The following is a 16,523-nucleotide window of genomic DNA, read 5'->3' as shown; positions in this document are numbered from 1 at the left end:
GTCTTTGACATTACACTCGTCTTTTTATTTTTCATCTATCAAGCATAGGCTTCGTTTCATCAGTACTTAACGTGAACTGACAACTCAAACTCCTGAATGAATAGGACCATATTTATTTTTCTTTCAATATTTTCAGCAAAATAATAAATTTGATGAGTGGAATTTAGTGAAAACTGCCTACGGCAGATTCAGTCGATCAGTTTGTTTCGTTAATTCTTTGTCAGAGCCTAGCTCACTTTTGCTTGTTTTTGCGAAACAAATTTTATTCCTCCGCAGTGTTACGGAAGTCAATTGCTATTATAATCGACAGGAATAATTGATTCCGGGAATGCAACTCTCGAGCCGAACACAACGACCCGGACTACTTAGCTGATTGTTGAAACATTCTTTGAACCCCATTCCCAATAATCCATTAGCTCCTACGCTTACCCTCAAGCAATAGACTAATTGACCTACGAAAAGTGGACGTCGGAGTCCATTAGGCCACAGACATTGGATGAAATCGGTCCTGATTCCGGTGAAAGCGATGTCACTTCATCGCGAGATAAACCGTTTCACTGAAACATTTTTCCATCCCGCGATCTGCGGTTAGCCCCGTCGGAAACATTTGTCCTACTGGACGCCTTTTTCGGTCGGATCCATTAAGAATATATATTAAAATCGACAATAATTAAAGCACAAATTATTCACTGGAAAGTGGTGGTGGCGGCCATTAGTTACGTTTTGGCACCTTCAAATGGATCAAATTAATTTCAGTATAATCTGAGATAGAATGTTCGAATACTTACTCAATCGAACAATGACCGATAGCCTTCTGCTGCCAACTGTGACCATTTATCATCATAGCCACTCGAAATGACACTTTGCAGCAGAAAAAAAATCATATCGTCCTCAACCGTCTGCAGTTACAGATTTGGGCGTTAACTTCTCGTCCCAGAATCCAACGAAAAAAAACGCACGCAAAACACGTCGAAGGGACAATCCAATGGAATCGCACACCGGAGCAGCCAGAACTCGTCACCGGGCTCTTGAAAAAACAATAACAAATAGACCAAATTATATTTATTGAATTTCTATCTCCCGTTCCCAGTGTCGCCAACGTGACACTTCTTTTGCCGCTTCCCGCTGTTCCCCGGTCGATCTTGGAGACTTGAGCTGCGGGTGACTACATTTTGGCCAGGTCTCAAACCAATTTTGCCTCAATGCCCTCGTGTCTATCCGGGTATTTCGGGGGCGTCCCATTGTGACAGGGAAGGATATGTACAACAACCGTCGGAGGCGTAAATTTATCTGCCAATGACACTTTCCAATCGGGAACAGCATCCTGCCTTCTGTTCGTCCACCCGTCAGTCGCAGCTGAGCCGATGCGACGGCAATCTACCGAGGGTTGCTCGAGGGATTTAAAACCGAAAAAGAAAACATGAAAAGATGGATAAATCGATTTGTTACGAGAAGGAAATATTTTCGTTTGACTCCCACCAGTGCGCCAGTTTTTTTTTTGTTCGAATGGCGGCGACCTTCGGAACGGGCGTCATTCGTCTGAATTTCAAACACTGATCGAGCGACGCAACGAAAATCCTGAATAATGCCAGGAAGCATAATTTTTCCACGTTTCGTCCGAGTCCGGGTGCCTGCCTGCCTCCCGTTCGGCAAGGAATTCGATGATGACGATGATGTTGCCGTAATTCCCATCGGTACGATAAAGAAGCAAAAGTGATTTTATCTATAATTTATTCCCGCCTTGGAATCGCCACTCGCGATGCTAATCCACGAATGAATACAATTAATTACAGTCAGGCTGCATATTTTCCTTCCGTCCTTTCCAGGAACCAAGCGAGAGAGAAAATGGAAATCCGTCCTCCTGAATCCGTAGAATCCAGTTACCAGCTCAGGCTCGTAAGGAATCCTAATAAGAAGCGGGCACAAATCTGGGAAACAATAAATCACAAATCAACCAGCCGGCCGGCAAAATCGATTGGAGCGACTTTTTGGTGTTGAAGGAATAGGAGTGAAGAGGGGGAGGTGGGGGGAGGGGTAACTAACCGGCTGTTGGAAAATAACAAGACGCGGGAATTCGGGCGAAAGTTTTTTATGCAAATCGCGGGACCACTTCTGTTGGTTTATGATAAAGCAGCGAACAGACATTTGTTGATTAGGGAAATGCTCGGACCAACCACCCCCACCCTTCTACCCACCCCCCCCCCCCCCCCGCTTGTTCGGTCGTGACCTTTTGATTGAGGGCGACTTTTATTGGCAGCAATTGAGCAGATTGCCATTAGCGAGCGCCAGTTTAACTTATTAGTCACTTGTTATTTGGCTGTTTGGGTTGTAGCTGATGATTCTAATTACTCAGCACGTCTTCCCGTATTTGGGGGAAGCGGGGGGGGGGAGGCGTTTGATTGATGATGGCAGACAAAACGCGCAATTTTTGTGGTAATCGGGAAGCTCAGAATGGTATTTGCGTAGGAGGAAGGGTGTCGAATTAAATTTCGAATGTCATAAAATTCCGTACGGTTTATGAAACAAAGCTGGTAAACTCATTCTAAACCCAGAAGAAGCCGTCACTCCAGCATTAACATGTTAAATCGAATTAATAATTTGAGTAAAGCACATCGATTATGCAATATGCTTTCGCAATTGTTTTGATTTAGTGTATAAAATTTGGTTTTACTCATTTTCTTGAACCATCTGAAGAAAAAGATTCTTTTTGGCTACTTCAAGAAAATACCATCGAACTTGTTTAACATAGAGGCAATGTCACAATTTTGCTCTTCTAAGAACCAAAAATCGATCCCAGAAAATTTTATTTGATTGTTTCTACATTGAAATACTAGAGTCGATATTAATGGAATTCGCACAAGATGCGGAAACAGAGAAGTGGACCTTGCACCAAGCGATTTTTTATATTCAGAAGTGTGAAGGAAGCTTGTCAGCTCTATTCATATTCACGTCATCCGGTGATGATTCTGACATTACCCACCCGGCTGTTTATTTTGTCTTCTATATTTATACATAAGTCACGGATATTTTTCAAATATCCATATTCATAAAAGCCTATTTTAATCCACCTAGTGGTGTATTGACACCTTTCTCATATTACTCATATTTTCAAAAACATCACTAGAAAATTATATCAAGATTTTTTTTTTTCAAACTTGAATAAAACCAAAAACTTTCTTTTAATGAAAACTACCACCACCTTTTCAATTTGTGAACAGTTATGTCAAGTTAGTATAGATTTGAATGTGGCAACCCTGCACACTATACACAATTGAACAAAGCACAATTGAACAGTGGAGTTTTCTTCTTCCGTACCAGCACGTAACGATGTGTACCGATTTTGCATTATTTTGTATGACAGTATGAAAGTTTCGATATTTGTTGCCCTATAATTTCGGAACCGAACGTCGGATCTGGATAAAATTGCTTTAGTTTGAATCATGATTTTTGAAAATCAGTTTACCCGTTTCTGATAAATCGAAGTGGGTTCAGTTTTTGTAGCTTTTCATCACAATTACCGGTGCTTTCGGAAACGAAAACCGGGCACTAGTATTCCCAAAGTTGATTTATATACCCACTAACTAACATAACTAACCTCATGAAATTGAAAATTTTTCACTTCTCGCGCTGTAATACCGGAATCCAAAGTAGGATCTGAAACAACTTTTCGGAGACTTTATAAAAAAAAATCTAAGACCTTTTATTTGTTTCTTAGTTTGTGAAAATCGGCTAAGATATTTCCGAGAAAATTTATTGTGAATTTTTTTTATAGATTTCTACACATTGCCTTGTAATTCCGGAACCGGAGGTCGGACAAAGATAAAACAGCGTAACTTCGGAAATTTTTATGAAAAATGTCTTGGAAATGCATAAAACGTCGAGATCTGATCCAATATCTAAGGCTTTGAGAGATTTTGTAACCGTTACTTAAAAATTCCTAAGACCTCAGTGTAAATGTGGAATGTAGGAAGTCGAAAGTCGCAAGACGAAAATCGTCTAAGTCTAAAGTCTAAAGTCTAAAGTCTAAAGTTTAAAGTTTAAAGTCTAAAGTCTAAAGTCTAAAGTCTAAAGTCTAAAGTCTAAAGTCTAAAGTCTAAAGTCTAAAGTCTAAAGTCTAAAGTCTAAAGTCTAAAGTCTAAAGTCTAAAGTCTAAAGTCTAAAGTCTAAAGTCTAAAGTCTAAAGTCTAAAGTCTAAAGTCTAAAGTTTAAAGTTTAAAGTCTAAAGTCTAAAGTCTAAAGTCTAAAGTCTAAAGTCTAAAGTCTAAAGTCTAAAGTCTAAAGTCTAAAGTCTAAAGTCTAAAGTCTAAAGTCTAAAGTCTAAAGTCTAAAGTCTAAAGTCTAAAGTCTAAAGTCTAAAGTCTAAAGTCTAAAGTCTAAAGTCTAAAGTCTAAAGTCTAAAGTCTAAAGTCTAAAGTCTAAAGTCTAAAGTCTAAAGTCTAAAGTCTTAAGTCTAAAGTCTAAAGTCTAAAGTCTAAAGTCTAAAGTCTAAAGTCTAAAGTCTAAAGTCTAAACTCTAAACTCTAAACTCTAAACTCTAAAGTCCAAAGTCTAAAGTCTAAACTCTAAAGTCTAAAGTCTAAAGTCAAAAGTCATTTCGACATTCGAATGTCGAATGTCGAATGTCGAATGTCGAATGTCGAATGTCGAATGTCGAATGTCGAATGTCGAATGTCGAATGTCGAATGTCGAATGTCGAATGTCGAATGTCGAATGTCGAATGTCGAATGTCGAATGTCGAATGTCGAATGTCGAAAGTCGAATGTCGAATGTCGAATGTCGAATGTCGAATGTCGAATGTCGAATGTCGAATGTCGAATGTCGAATGTCGAATGTCGAATGTCGAATGTCGAATGTCGAATGTCGAATGTCGAATGTCGAATGTCGAATGTCGAATGTCGAATGTTAAATATTATATTTCCTATATTGAGAAAAAAATTTAGAGATTTTTACACTCAATTTTATGAATTAAGCCACATTATTTGGAAACAATTGTAACTCAAAATCTACAGGTTCTACAAAAAAATTTATCTAAGTAGAAGGTTAGATGATCAATTGAAATTTCTAAAACAATACACACGGAAAAAAATATCTTCAAATTTTTTCAGAATCAAAAATTAAGTTAATTTTTTGAAATTCCACCGAACAATTTTCCTTATTTTATTCCACAAAATAACGTCAAGTTGCAAGGAAATTAGTGAACAACAACGTGAAACAATTCAGAAAAAATACCATCAGCAGCTTCACTCATCTCAGCATCCTCCCAAGACAGTGATCTGGCGGATGATTTGAGGAATCAAAATGTAGAGGTATTTAACAAAGGTATTGCTGGAATCAATGTATCTATTCCTATCAAATTGATTGTAGAGAACATTAGAAAAAATTACTGTGTAATTCACCGGTAAGAACAAAGGATTGTTATCTCCGCGAATGCAAATAATGGCAAAAGAACATGAACATCCAATAACAAATGCGAAAGCTTTATACAATTGGGCTTCTAAAAGTAATCAAGACAATTTCACAGCAATTGTTCTCGTTGTGCTGTAGAATGGAAAGGTATCAACAAACAATGATGAGTCAAGGTACACAAAAATATCATTGCTTCATTCCAATAATAAAAAATAAAATTGTTGCGAAATCATTTTCAACATACACAAAAGTGAGCTATTATATTATATATAAATTTGCAAAAAAAATGCTTAAAGGTTAGTTAAGTAAAAAGCAGACTATGTAATTTCTAAGATTAATAAAATATGAAAATAAATACCTGTAATAAGTATTGGCTTGCAAAACGGCAATTGTGTTATTACTTTTCACAAATTATATCATCGATATTGCACATTACAACTTGAATACAGTTCGCCTTATTATTGATTGTGAAAAACCGAACTTAATTTATGAAAAAAAATTGTATATTCTTACAAACCAGGTAATATTTTTTCGATTTTGTTTTCAAAATATCTCAAAAATAACTGCTCTCATTGGCTCGATGTCATAGAATAATTCATTCATAATTTCATAGGGATTCCAAAAATAATAAATTTAATAAAAAAGCACATCAATTTATAAATATGCGTCTTCTCATGAAATGTTCACTTTCTCGATTTTGTTTCTCATATAACTTGAAAACGACTGCATTTAGGAAAAAAAAGTTTTCTACGGACTTTTTCATTGAACTAATATTTCATTGCCCAGACACACTTATTCCCATCAAAACATTGTTTTTTCAAAAATCGTGAAACAGTTTTTCTTTGGGAAACTTTTTTATCGATCATCTCTCATACTTGTTTTTAAATATTCATCAGTTTCATTGTAACTGGATGTTTTTTGTGGTATAAAATAAGAAAAATCGTGTTGTGGAATAAGTAAAAATTTCGTAAAATAAATTTAATTTTTAATTTTTGGAAAAACTGGGTGAGTTAACCTTTTTATTTCAACTTTCTATTGATTACCTACAACTTCTTATTAGACACAATTTTTGAAGAACCTGTAGATTTTGGTTTATAATCGTTCAGAAATGACGTGGTTTAGGGCCATCGTCCAAGTACCATGCGCGAGGGTGGTTTTAGGCAATTTTCGATAAAAATTTTGAAACATTTATCAAAACCAAAAACATACTGACCTTTGAAAAACTTTTATCTATCTGCAGGGCAAAAATGGCTGGAAAATTCGGATTAATCTTATTCTGTGGAAAACTTGTAAAACTTCACCGAACTTTCGAACATTATTTCATTTATAAATTAGATTAGCATCGTTGCGAAATAATTTGTATTTCATTCAGTACCTCCTAATAGTCAAAATACAACGAAATCGGCTATATGAAATTCATTTATTTTCCATGAAAAGCATGGAAAGCTTTTCCGAAAATGTGTCCTAGTGAAATCCTTGCAGCCTGAAAAATTTATCATATCATCGCATTATTTTTCCAAAGAATTGTAAACGATCACAAAATCACTCATTTTTCATAGCTATTTTTGATAACACACGGAAAATTCTCTCAATTTTTCAGCCATTTTTGTCCAGCAGATAGATAAAAAAAATTTCAAATGTCTGTATGTTTTCAGTGTTGGCAAATTTTTCAAAATTTCCATCGAAAAATTCCTAAAATCACCCGCGCGCATGGCACTTGGACGATGGCCTTAAACAAATACGCTCTTCTCAAAAATTAGTCTTGAGTGAAAGAAATCTCTAAACCATTTTCTTAGGCAAAATAAAACAGTGCCTGAACGACATATTGAACAATAATTATCAAATCACAATAGTTTGGATCCCAGCTCATTGCTCCATTCCAGGCAATGAAAGAACCGATATTTTAAACAAACGTGGTGCTATTGAGGGTGAAATTTATGAGAGACCGACTGCTTTCAACGAATCCTATAGCGCGTCTCGCCAAAGAACACTTGCTAGCTGGCAAGCTTCTTGGGATAAAGATGATCTGCGTCGGTGGATGCACTCAATATTCCTCAAATATCGACTAAAGCATGGTTTAGGAAACAGGATGTGAGTAGGGACTTCAATCGTGTGATGTCCAGACTCATGTCTAATCACTACACGTTAGATGCACATATCCTTCGAATTGGACTTTCCGAAACTAATCATTGTGCTTGTGGCGAAGGTTATCGCGATATTGATCATGTCGTTTGGACATGCGTGGAGTATCGTGATGTCAGATCTCAACTAATAAATTCCTTGCGTACTCATGGTTGACTATCCAATGTTCCAGTTCGCGACATTCTTGCTTGTCGTGACCTTACATACATGAAACTTCTTTATCATTTCATTAAATCCATTGGCGTTCCAATTTAAATTTTATTTTATGTTAGACTGTTTTCTCTTCCATGAGTTCAACCAATAGCTAACTATATGATATTGAATGAAAGTGATGAACTGATACAAACAAACCTGAAATAGTTATAAGATCATGTACAAAATAAGTGTACTTTATTTAATGTAATTTAAAATAGCAACTCGCTTGATAAAAACAGTGTTTAGATTAACTAATGAATACCAACATACTAATATGATATTCGAAATGTATTAGGTTTAAAGTACTATGTATTGTGGATGCCACAGCAAAGAAAAATTTATATATATTGCCTATGAGATAAACGTATTTATGAGAAAAAAAATCTCTAAATCAGTGGAAAATCAATTTTATTTGTCATACCGATCACACTAGGGGTCGTGCCATAATTTTGCCATTTCGATGTAAGATTTTGCGTAGAATTGCTCTATATCAATTTTAATAACTGATAATCGGACGGTGCCATTTTTCTGATATAAGGCGGTTGCGGCGAAACGTTCGGCTGAATATTCATTAAATGGTTATTAGATAGCTAAATTTAAACAGAATGCACGGCTTGTTTTTCGTTTTGTAGGAAAATTTAATAAATTATTATAGACTGTCCCAGAAAGTATGGACGCAACCAAAAACCGCTGCCATTTCTCAATGGTTCAGAATCTGTCAATTTTTATGGCTACGTCCTGTTGTCTACACGCTTCTTGTGCAGTTGTTTATTCGTTTTCATTAGTTTGTTTCGAAATGCCTTTCAGCAGAACAACGTCGAAAAATTGTGTACAAATGGTGCACAGAACGCGGACTGTCACTAAGAAAGATAGCAAAAATGGAAGGAATAAGTGAAAAAGCCGTGCGAAATGCAATCGGGAAGTTCGGTGAGGATAACACCTTTGAGGATAAACCGAAAACGGGTAGAAAAAAAGGTCCTGCTAACCCTCAGTTGGATAAACGTATACCGAAGGCGTTCGAGCAAAAGAAGGAGGTTTCAGTTCGGGATGTGGCCAAAAAAGTGGGCACTTCGAAGTCAAATGTTCTTCGTGCTAAATAACGTTTGAACCTTCGAGTCTATAAGAAGCAGAAACAACCAAAACGTGGTCCGAAACAAGAAGCATCGATCAGGCCGAGGGTTCGAAGGCTGTACAATACGATTCTTGCTTTAAATTTGAACTGCATAATCATGGACGGCGAAACCTACGTGAAACTCGATTACAAATCCTTGCCGGGACCACAATATTATACGGTGCGAGAAGGGCAAGTGTTAAACCAGTCCGAGACATCGATTGCAGTCGAAAAATTTGGTGAGAAAGCTATGGTCTGGAAAGCAATTTGTAGCTGCGGTAAGATTTCGAAACCCTTCATCACCACTGCTTCAATGAACAGCGAAATATACAACTAGGAATGTTTACAAAAACGACTTCTACCCATGATTCGAAGCCACAAGGATCCTGTTGTCTTCTGGCTAGATCTTGCTTCTTGCCACTACTCGAAATCAACGGTAGAATGGTATATTACCAAAAATGTCACTTTCATCCCAAAGGACATGAATCCACAAAATTGCCCACAACTTCAACCAATTGAGGAATTTTGGGCATTAACGAAGGCACATCTTAGGAAACATGTCTCGGCAGCCGAAACCATTCAACAGTTCGAAAAAGATTGGAAAAAAGTGTCAAAACTTGTCGCCAAGAAGTCTGTACGGAATTCAATGAGGAACATTTGCAAGAAGGTGCGCCAGCTGGTCTACAATGACTAAGTAGCAAATGTTGAGAATAATATTCTGTTGTTGTAGTCTATTATTATCAGTATATCGGATAAAATTTGAATATCTAACACTTGTGAATTATTTACAGCGAAATCAAAGTGCGTCCATACTTTCTGGGACAGTCTTTAGTAGACACAATTTTGAAAAAAAAAGTTAATAAATGAATTCAGCTGCATTTAGAAAAAACCCTAGTTAATAGCATGCATAAATGCAAAAGCTGATTTAATGGTAATTATCTTTTTATGGGTTAGCAAAATCTTTATATTGCATTCCTGTTAGTAGAATTTGAAAATTATGTTTCAATGGAAATCTTTCCGTAAGGAACCATTTCATGGCATGTGCTACGATCTTAGTTATTGACACTAAGAAGTTCCAATATTTTGCTATGAAAAGTGTAACAACCTGAGCTTGTGATAGCTTTCAATGTCACATATTGCCACTTGGAACGAATTTCCAATTTTGAAATGTCTAACAAACCCAATGAGCTCGGTTTTGAAACCACTCAATTTGCAAATTACGTATGCAACGCACTTCTGCAAACGCGGCGGTACCTCCTTCTCGTCATCCGCAGGACTCTGATTGAAGAAGCTAATGGTGTTGCAAGTGTGTGTGTCTGTGGGTGACGCATCCTTGGCATACTATCCCCCCCCCCCCCCTCCACCCAAAAACAGACCCAACGAGAAAATCTTTGTTCTATTCGCCTCCAGTGAAGTTGCCATTCTTCCTGAGTGCTCGCGGCAACACGGTGACGCAATCGTCAGAGCCAAGTTACATTTTTCCATTTCATCTCTCCTGTCGGCTCTGATTCTTTTTCTTTTTGTTTTTTTTTTCCTTTTGTGCACCAAATGTCGGCAGCCCGAACCCAGTATCGTAACAACCGCGCTGAAACCCCGACCGCTGTGACTGATTCTTCTTCCCCGGGAAACAAAAATTTGAAAAGTAGCATACGAAAAAAAAACTCGAAGCGAACATTCGGGCGCACAACAAAAGAATCCCAACCGTTGAAGAGAGCGAATAACACAATAGAAATAAGAATCTCCTAAAAATACATTTTATTGTTGATAAAAGCAATTTTCATATGGCAAACCGGGCAAACGTGTGTCTGTGTTCGGTATATGCGAGTCGAGGACGGAGGGGGTGACGGAGGGGGATGGTGGGCGGCCCAACGCAGAAGCTGAGCCACCGTGCGATGGGTCGCGGGTAGGTGCTACAAAGCGAATTGCGAAACACTGCTGACTGCCGCCGCGGCTGCCGGTTGCAAAGTGAACCGAGAAACGAACGGTTTTCATCAAGATAAGAAGTAATAGTAAAATAATTCAACAAAAGCTTTTATGGAAATTTTTCCATTTGGAAAAAATGTTTTTTTTTGTGCACGTATGTTTCACTGCATGATGTGTGCCCAGCTCAGCCCAGCGCCCAAGTCGGTCGGTTTGACGACAGTTTCATCACTCTCTTCGCTCCTCTGCGCCAAAACACCTTCCGGCCGGCCCGGTACGGTGTCGTGAACCTAGCAGCTATCGGGTCAGCAGCATGGGACAAAGTTTCCCCCCCCCCGCCCCCGCCCCCGCCACAAAACGGCTCCGGGATCTCCAAGACCTTCTGGAATGGTGTGTTCAGAAGCTTTCCTGAAACATTCCGGTTTTGAACGATATCGGCCGGTCGCCAGTCAAGTGGATTCCTGCTCGTCTCCGAAGTTGAACTCCGTGATCGGGTTGGGGGTCAGGTGGGGTCCAGAAAGCGGGGGGCTGCAAATAACACACATGCATACAGAACAACAAGTGAGCAACAGAAAGCTATTCTGTTTGAGGACAATTATGAACGGAAGAGTGATTTCTTCTGCTGTGTGTTTGCACAAGTTTTCCTGAGCGGTTGAATAAATTCAGTATTGTGCAGTTTTCCGGTTGAGTGCACCAGAGTTGCGTGCAGGTTCGAAGCACTTGATGGAGTGGGAAACGAGGAAGGGGACACTTTAAGTTTTCAGTCCGTTCTGTTTGGGACATTTCAGTTTACATTCTGAGCAATATATTTCGGCCAAATCAGGGAATGAAAAAAGTTCAAGCAGTAATTGGAATTCATCTGTCTGCAGCATCATCATCATCATCATCGGGACAATGATGACAGAAACAATTTAAAAATAATTAATCCGGTACCCGGTACCACAAAAATTGTCCAACCATGAATGCTTTACCCTCACTGGAATGCTCATCTGCCCCCAATCGAGACCCCGTGGAAAACGTAAATGCGTGAAAGTTCTCCCAGAGTCATAAAACTTCTAGGGCTACAAAAAGGTACAACTTCCGCCATAACTAGCCTCAAGATTATTCCGATAGAGCTCCTCTGCGAAGAAAAAAGCAAAGAAACTCAACACACGATCCGCGTCCTTATCCCCCCTTCCCCCTCAACACCGAACCCGGATAGAAAGTATGTGCATAAAATTACTTTTTAAGTACTTCGATAAACATCAAAATTGGCGTCATACTCGCAGCTCGCAAAAGGAACCGAACACCCCGGGAAAAGCCATTTTCTAAATAAAGTGATAACCGGCAGCGGCGAGCACGGAGCGACCGAGCAAACTTTCTCACCACGCGACTGCTAGCTGCTTAGTTCGGAAAGTGACATCATTAACAGTCATTAAAGTTGTTGTTTTCCGGGAGTTTTTCGGGACGGGAACAAGGAAATCGCTTTACACTTAGCAAAGACCTGCAAAGGTGCCAACAGAACGAAACAAAAAAAAAACAAAAACAAAATGAAACTAATCTAAGTTTTTCTCGCTTCTCTTCCGTTGCAGGTTTTGGATTCGTCACATTTCAGAGCGAAGACGTGGTGGATAAAGTTTGCGAAATTCACTTCCACGAAATCAATAACAAAATGGTAAGTGATCCAGTAACGTGTGTGTGTAACGCAGGAGAAGTTTAATTTTCGATTACTGATTGAGCTGTGGAAAATTCCGAGACTGTTGGTAATGATTTTCTTTTTTAACGAGTTCGAAATTAAGTTTATAGTATATCTTAAACACAGAACGTCAACTGCTCATAAATAACATCGATGAAAGAGACAGTATAATCCCCAAACATATCTACTCTGAGAAGGAAAAGTTTGATGAGTGTGTGAAAGTTAAATGCAATTTGAAGCAACACAAAGGGCAGTACAAAAATTAAAATTTAAAAAGGCGGGTGGGTAATGTCAGAGACATAACTGTATGTCGTGAATACGAAAACAACTTACATGTTCCTTAACACTTCCGAATATCAATTAGTTGATCAATTTTATGAATTATGCAAGCATTCCTCTTTTTCACATTTTTCGCAAAAACAAAGAAGGCTTCACTTGATCTAGATTACTGAGAATTTCACACAGCGAAAAGTGCACAAATCTAAACAGTTCTATATTTGCACTAAACTGAGGATATTTACCTTCGATTTGCGAGCAAGAAATCCTAATAGTTCTTTAGAAATCTTTTAGAGTCATTAGAACGGCTGATTTTGTGTGATGCTCTCCACCGTTGTCCTCTTTTCGTTGCTTTTTACCAATGCAAACAACTGGCAGCTGTGACGTAATCGATCTTGTCGGAAGCGAAACTAGCTTTGCAAACGACACAAAATAGATCTGCTAGCAGTGGCGATATAATCCAAACTGATCCAATTTTCGTTAAAAGGTTTCTTTTAACGTGATTTCGTTTGTAGCGTTATCACTAATGGGCTGTCCTAACGGTTTTAAAAATAACCGCATACAGATTTTTAATGTCGATAATTTCATTTGCATTATTATTGGATTTGCATTTCATTGAAAGAAACTATCAGGATGCTGTACGAGATTCATTCCTGCCTTTCAGAAGGACCAAATTGTGGAACTCTCTACGATATTAAGCACTGTTCGGAACATTTTTCTCGAACGATTTGTTGTACAGCAGCAGATGTTTTGTTCGCTTCATCAAAACGCGTTCTGATTGGCTGGTGCTGACATGGGTCAAATGAGACAGGTTTTTCGATAGTGTACTGTATGTATGTATGTATGTATGTATGTTTGAAGCCACCATCAGTTCAAGGCATTACCAATGTATGCGGGTAGACTTACAGTAGATCCGAATTTGATTATCAGATAGCTTCCATATAATTGCTGTTAAGAAGGCCAAAATGGGTTTTGAGGACCCGGCGCCTTCCAGCAAGAACATCCGGCCATATAATAAAGAATTTCGCTGTACCAGCTTAAACCCGCCTATAATTTATAATATAATATATTTTATAATATAATATAAAATAATATAATATAACATAATTTAATGCAATGCAGTATACTACCAAGCTAGTACAAACTTTTTTAACAAGCTGTGTAAAGCATACAAGTGAAAATCCGCTAAAAATCACCGTTGCACACGACTTTGCACGTATGAATGTCTGTTGGATATCTGTTCTCTATGATATAACATAATATAATATAATGTAATGTAATAATATATAACATAATATAACACAGTATAATATAATATAATATAGCACACTATAATATAACATAACAGAAGATACTATATGAAATAATATGCGATGATACAATGTATAACAGTTAATGTCGCAGTGTAAGTTATGCTCTTCTTTCGTCGCAGTACTGCAGGAAATATAATATTTCTTTGTTAATCATAATAATAATTATACTAATAATAATAATAATAATAATAATAATAATAATAATAATAATAATAATAATAATAATAATAATAATAATAATAATAATAATAATAATAATAATAATAATAATAATAATAATAATAATAATAATAATAATAATAATAATAATAATAACAATATATAATACAATGTAATATAATTCGATTCAATATATAACAAATAATGCAACAAACAACAGAACCACATGTGGCAATATATTACCAAAAATATTGCACTTTAAGATGAGCTTCAAACTACAAGCCATTTCGCACCCTCTCATTCTGCTACTAACGCAGAAGGCGATAGCACCCAGTCGACGCCGTTCTAGTTATCTAACCATTTGACGACCTAGACAGGTTTTTTAATATTGAAATACTTCAATGCTGTTGATATACACGTTCAAGTAGAAATATTTCGATTCTATTCCTAGTTAGATTATATGAATCCTTCCACAGATCACTGAGCTATGAGCTTTAAAAATACGAGAAAGGCAAACTCGCCTTATGAATTATCCTCTTTGGTACTCTTTTATACCAAACATTTCAGAAAAGTTTAATTTTGAATTATTTGAGATTATGTCACACAACTGAAAATTTTATCATTAAATTGTGATCATATTTCCGATGGCATGTAGCAAAAATTATGTTGATTCGTTAGATACAACAGGAGATATTCACGATCAAAAACTTATCACTCTCTCAGAGGGTACATTTTGAAAAGGCGCCCAATAGTAAAGTAGGTCGTGTTCACGACAAAAAAAACGAATCCAGTCCAAAACGACGATGTTTTACTTCATTAAGTGAAAAATTGTTTCCCTTCATCTCCACGGTAGCTCAACGGCAGAACAGTTCCATGAATAGTGGGTTCAAGTCCTAACTATGGACAATACTTTTTTCGCACGGTTATGAATGCCGAATAAAAACTGTACGAAATAAGCTTTTCCTAAATGTTTTCAGTTTCGATAAAGACTGTTCCAGAAGTATGGACGCACTTTGGTTTCGCTGTGAATAATTCACAAGTGTTAGATATTCAAATTTTATTCGATATACTGTTAATATTAGACTACAACAACAGAATATTATTCTCAACATTTGCTACTTAGCCATTGTACAGGGACCGGCACTCGAAGTGTAACCAATTAAAAAGGCCATAAATTCAGTTTGGAAAATTACTTTTACTTAATTCAAAGTACAAAATGTGTAAAAATAATACAAAATTCAGAATCAATTCACTTTTGCTCGATATGACCACCTTTTGCCTTGACTATGGCCTTGAGACGGTCAAAAAACGAATCGCAAGCTGCCCGAATGTGACTTGCAGGTGTATTTTAGCCCACTTGCGGATAATAACTTTTTTCAGCGCCTCGACACTGGTGTATCTTTTAGTTCTGACTTTGCTCTCCAAAATGGCCCAAAGAGAATAATCCATTGGATTCGCATCTGGTGAATTCGAGAGCCATTGTGTGGACGTGATGAAGTTCGGAACGTTGTTTTTCAGCCATTCTTGGTTCACTCGAGCTTTGTGAGACGGTGCCGAGTCCTGCTGAAACGTCCATGGTCTGCCACCGAAATGTTTGTCTGCCCACGGCTTCAAAGCAACCTCCAGAATACTTTCCCGATAATATGTCGCATTTACCTTGACGCCAGGCTCAAAGGTCTGAAGTTGGTTACACTTCGAGTGCTGGACCCTGTAGACTAGCTGGTGCACCTTCTTGCAAACGTTCCTCATTAAATTCCGTATAGACTATTTGGCGACAAGTTTTCACACTTTTTTCCAATCTTTTTCGAACTGTTGAATGGTTTCGGCTGCCGAGACATGTTTCCTAAGATGTGCCTTCGTTAATGCCCAAAATTAGTCAATTGGTCGAAATTGGGGGCAATTTGGTGGATTCATGTCTTTTGGGACGAACGTGACATTTTCGGTAGTATACCATTCTACCGTTGATTTCGAGTAGTGGCAAAAAGCAAGATCTGACCAGAAGACAACAGGATCCTTGTGGCTTCGAATCATGGGTAGAAGTCGTTTTTGTAAACATTCCTTGTTGTATATTTCGCTGTTCATTGAAGCAGTGGTGATGAAGGGTTTCGAAATCTTACCGCAGCTACAAATTGCTTGCCAGACCATAGCTTTCTTACCAAATTTTTCGACTGCAATCGATGTCTCGGACTGGTTTAACACTTGCCCTTCTCGCGCCGTATAATATTGTGGTCCCGGCAAGGATTTGTAATCGAGTTTCACGTAGATTTCGTCGTACATGATTATTATTGAAATGGAAAATCGGGTCCGAAAAAATCCCGAAATTTGC

The 16,523-nt window shown here is 37.7% G+C and overlaps 1 protein-coding gene across 3 annotated transcripts in view; it reads left to right on the top strand.

Moving 5' to 3' along the window:
* Window positions 1-16,523, top strand: part of LOC131438776 (RNA-binding protein Musashi homolog Rbp6) — a 1,824,137-nt gene that overhangs the window by 1,685,007 nt on the left and 122,607 nt on the right. For all 3 annotated transcript variants that reach the window (XM_058609032.1, XM_058609031.1, XM_058609030.1), the window contains exon 9: window positions 12,346-12,428. In XM_058609032.1, coding sequence (XP_058465015.1) covers window positions 12,346-12,428 — 83 coding nt within the window. The remainder of the gene's footprint in view (window positions 1-12,345; window positions 12,429-16,523) is intronic.

Source organism: Malaya genurostris, chromosome 3, assembly GCF_030247185.1.
Source record: "Malaya genurostris strain Urasoe2022 chromosome 3, Malgen_1.1, whole genome shotgun sequence".
NCBI classification, from domain to species: Eukaryota; Metazoa; Arthropoda; class Insecta; order Diptera; family Culicidae; genus Malaya; species Malaya genurostris.
Note: the sequence above shows the minus strand (reverse complement) of the source record. Positions and strands in the feature narration are given on the sequence as shown.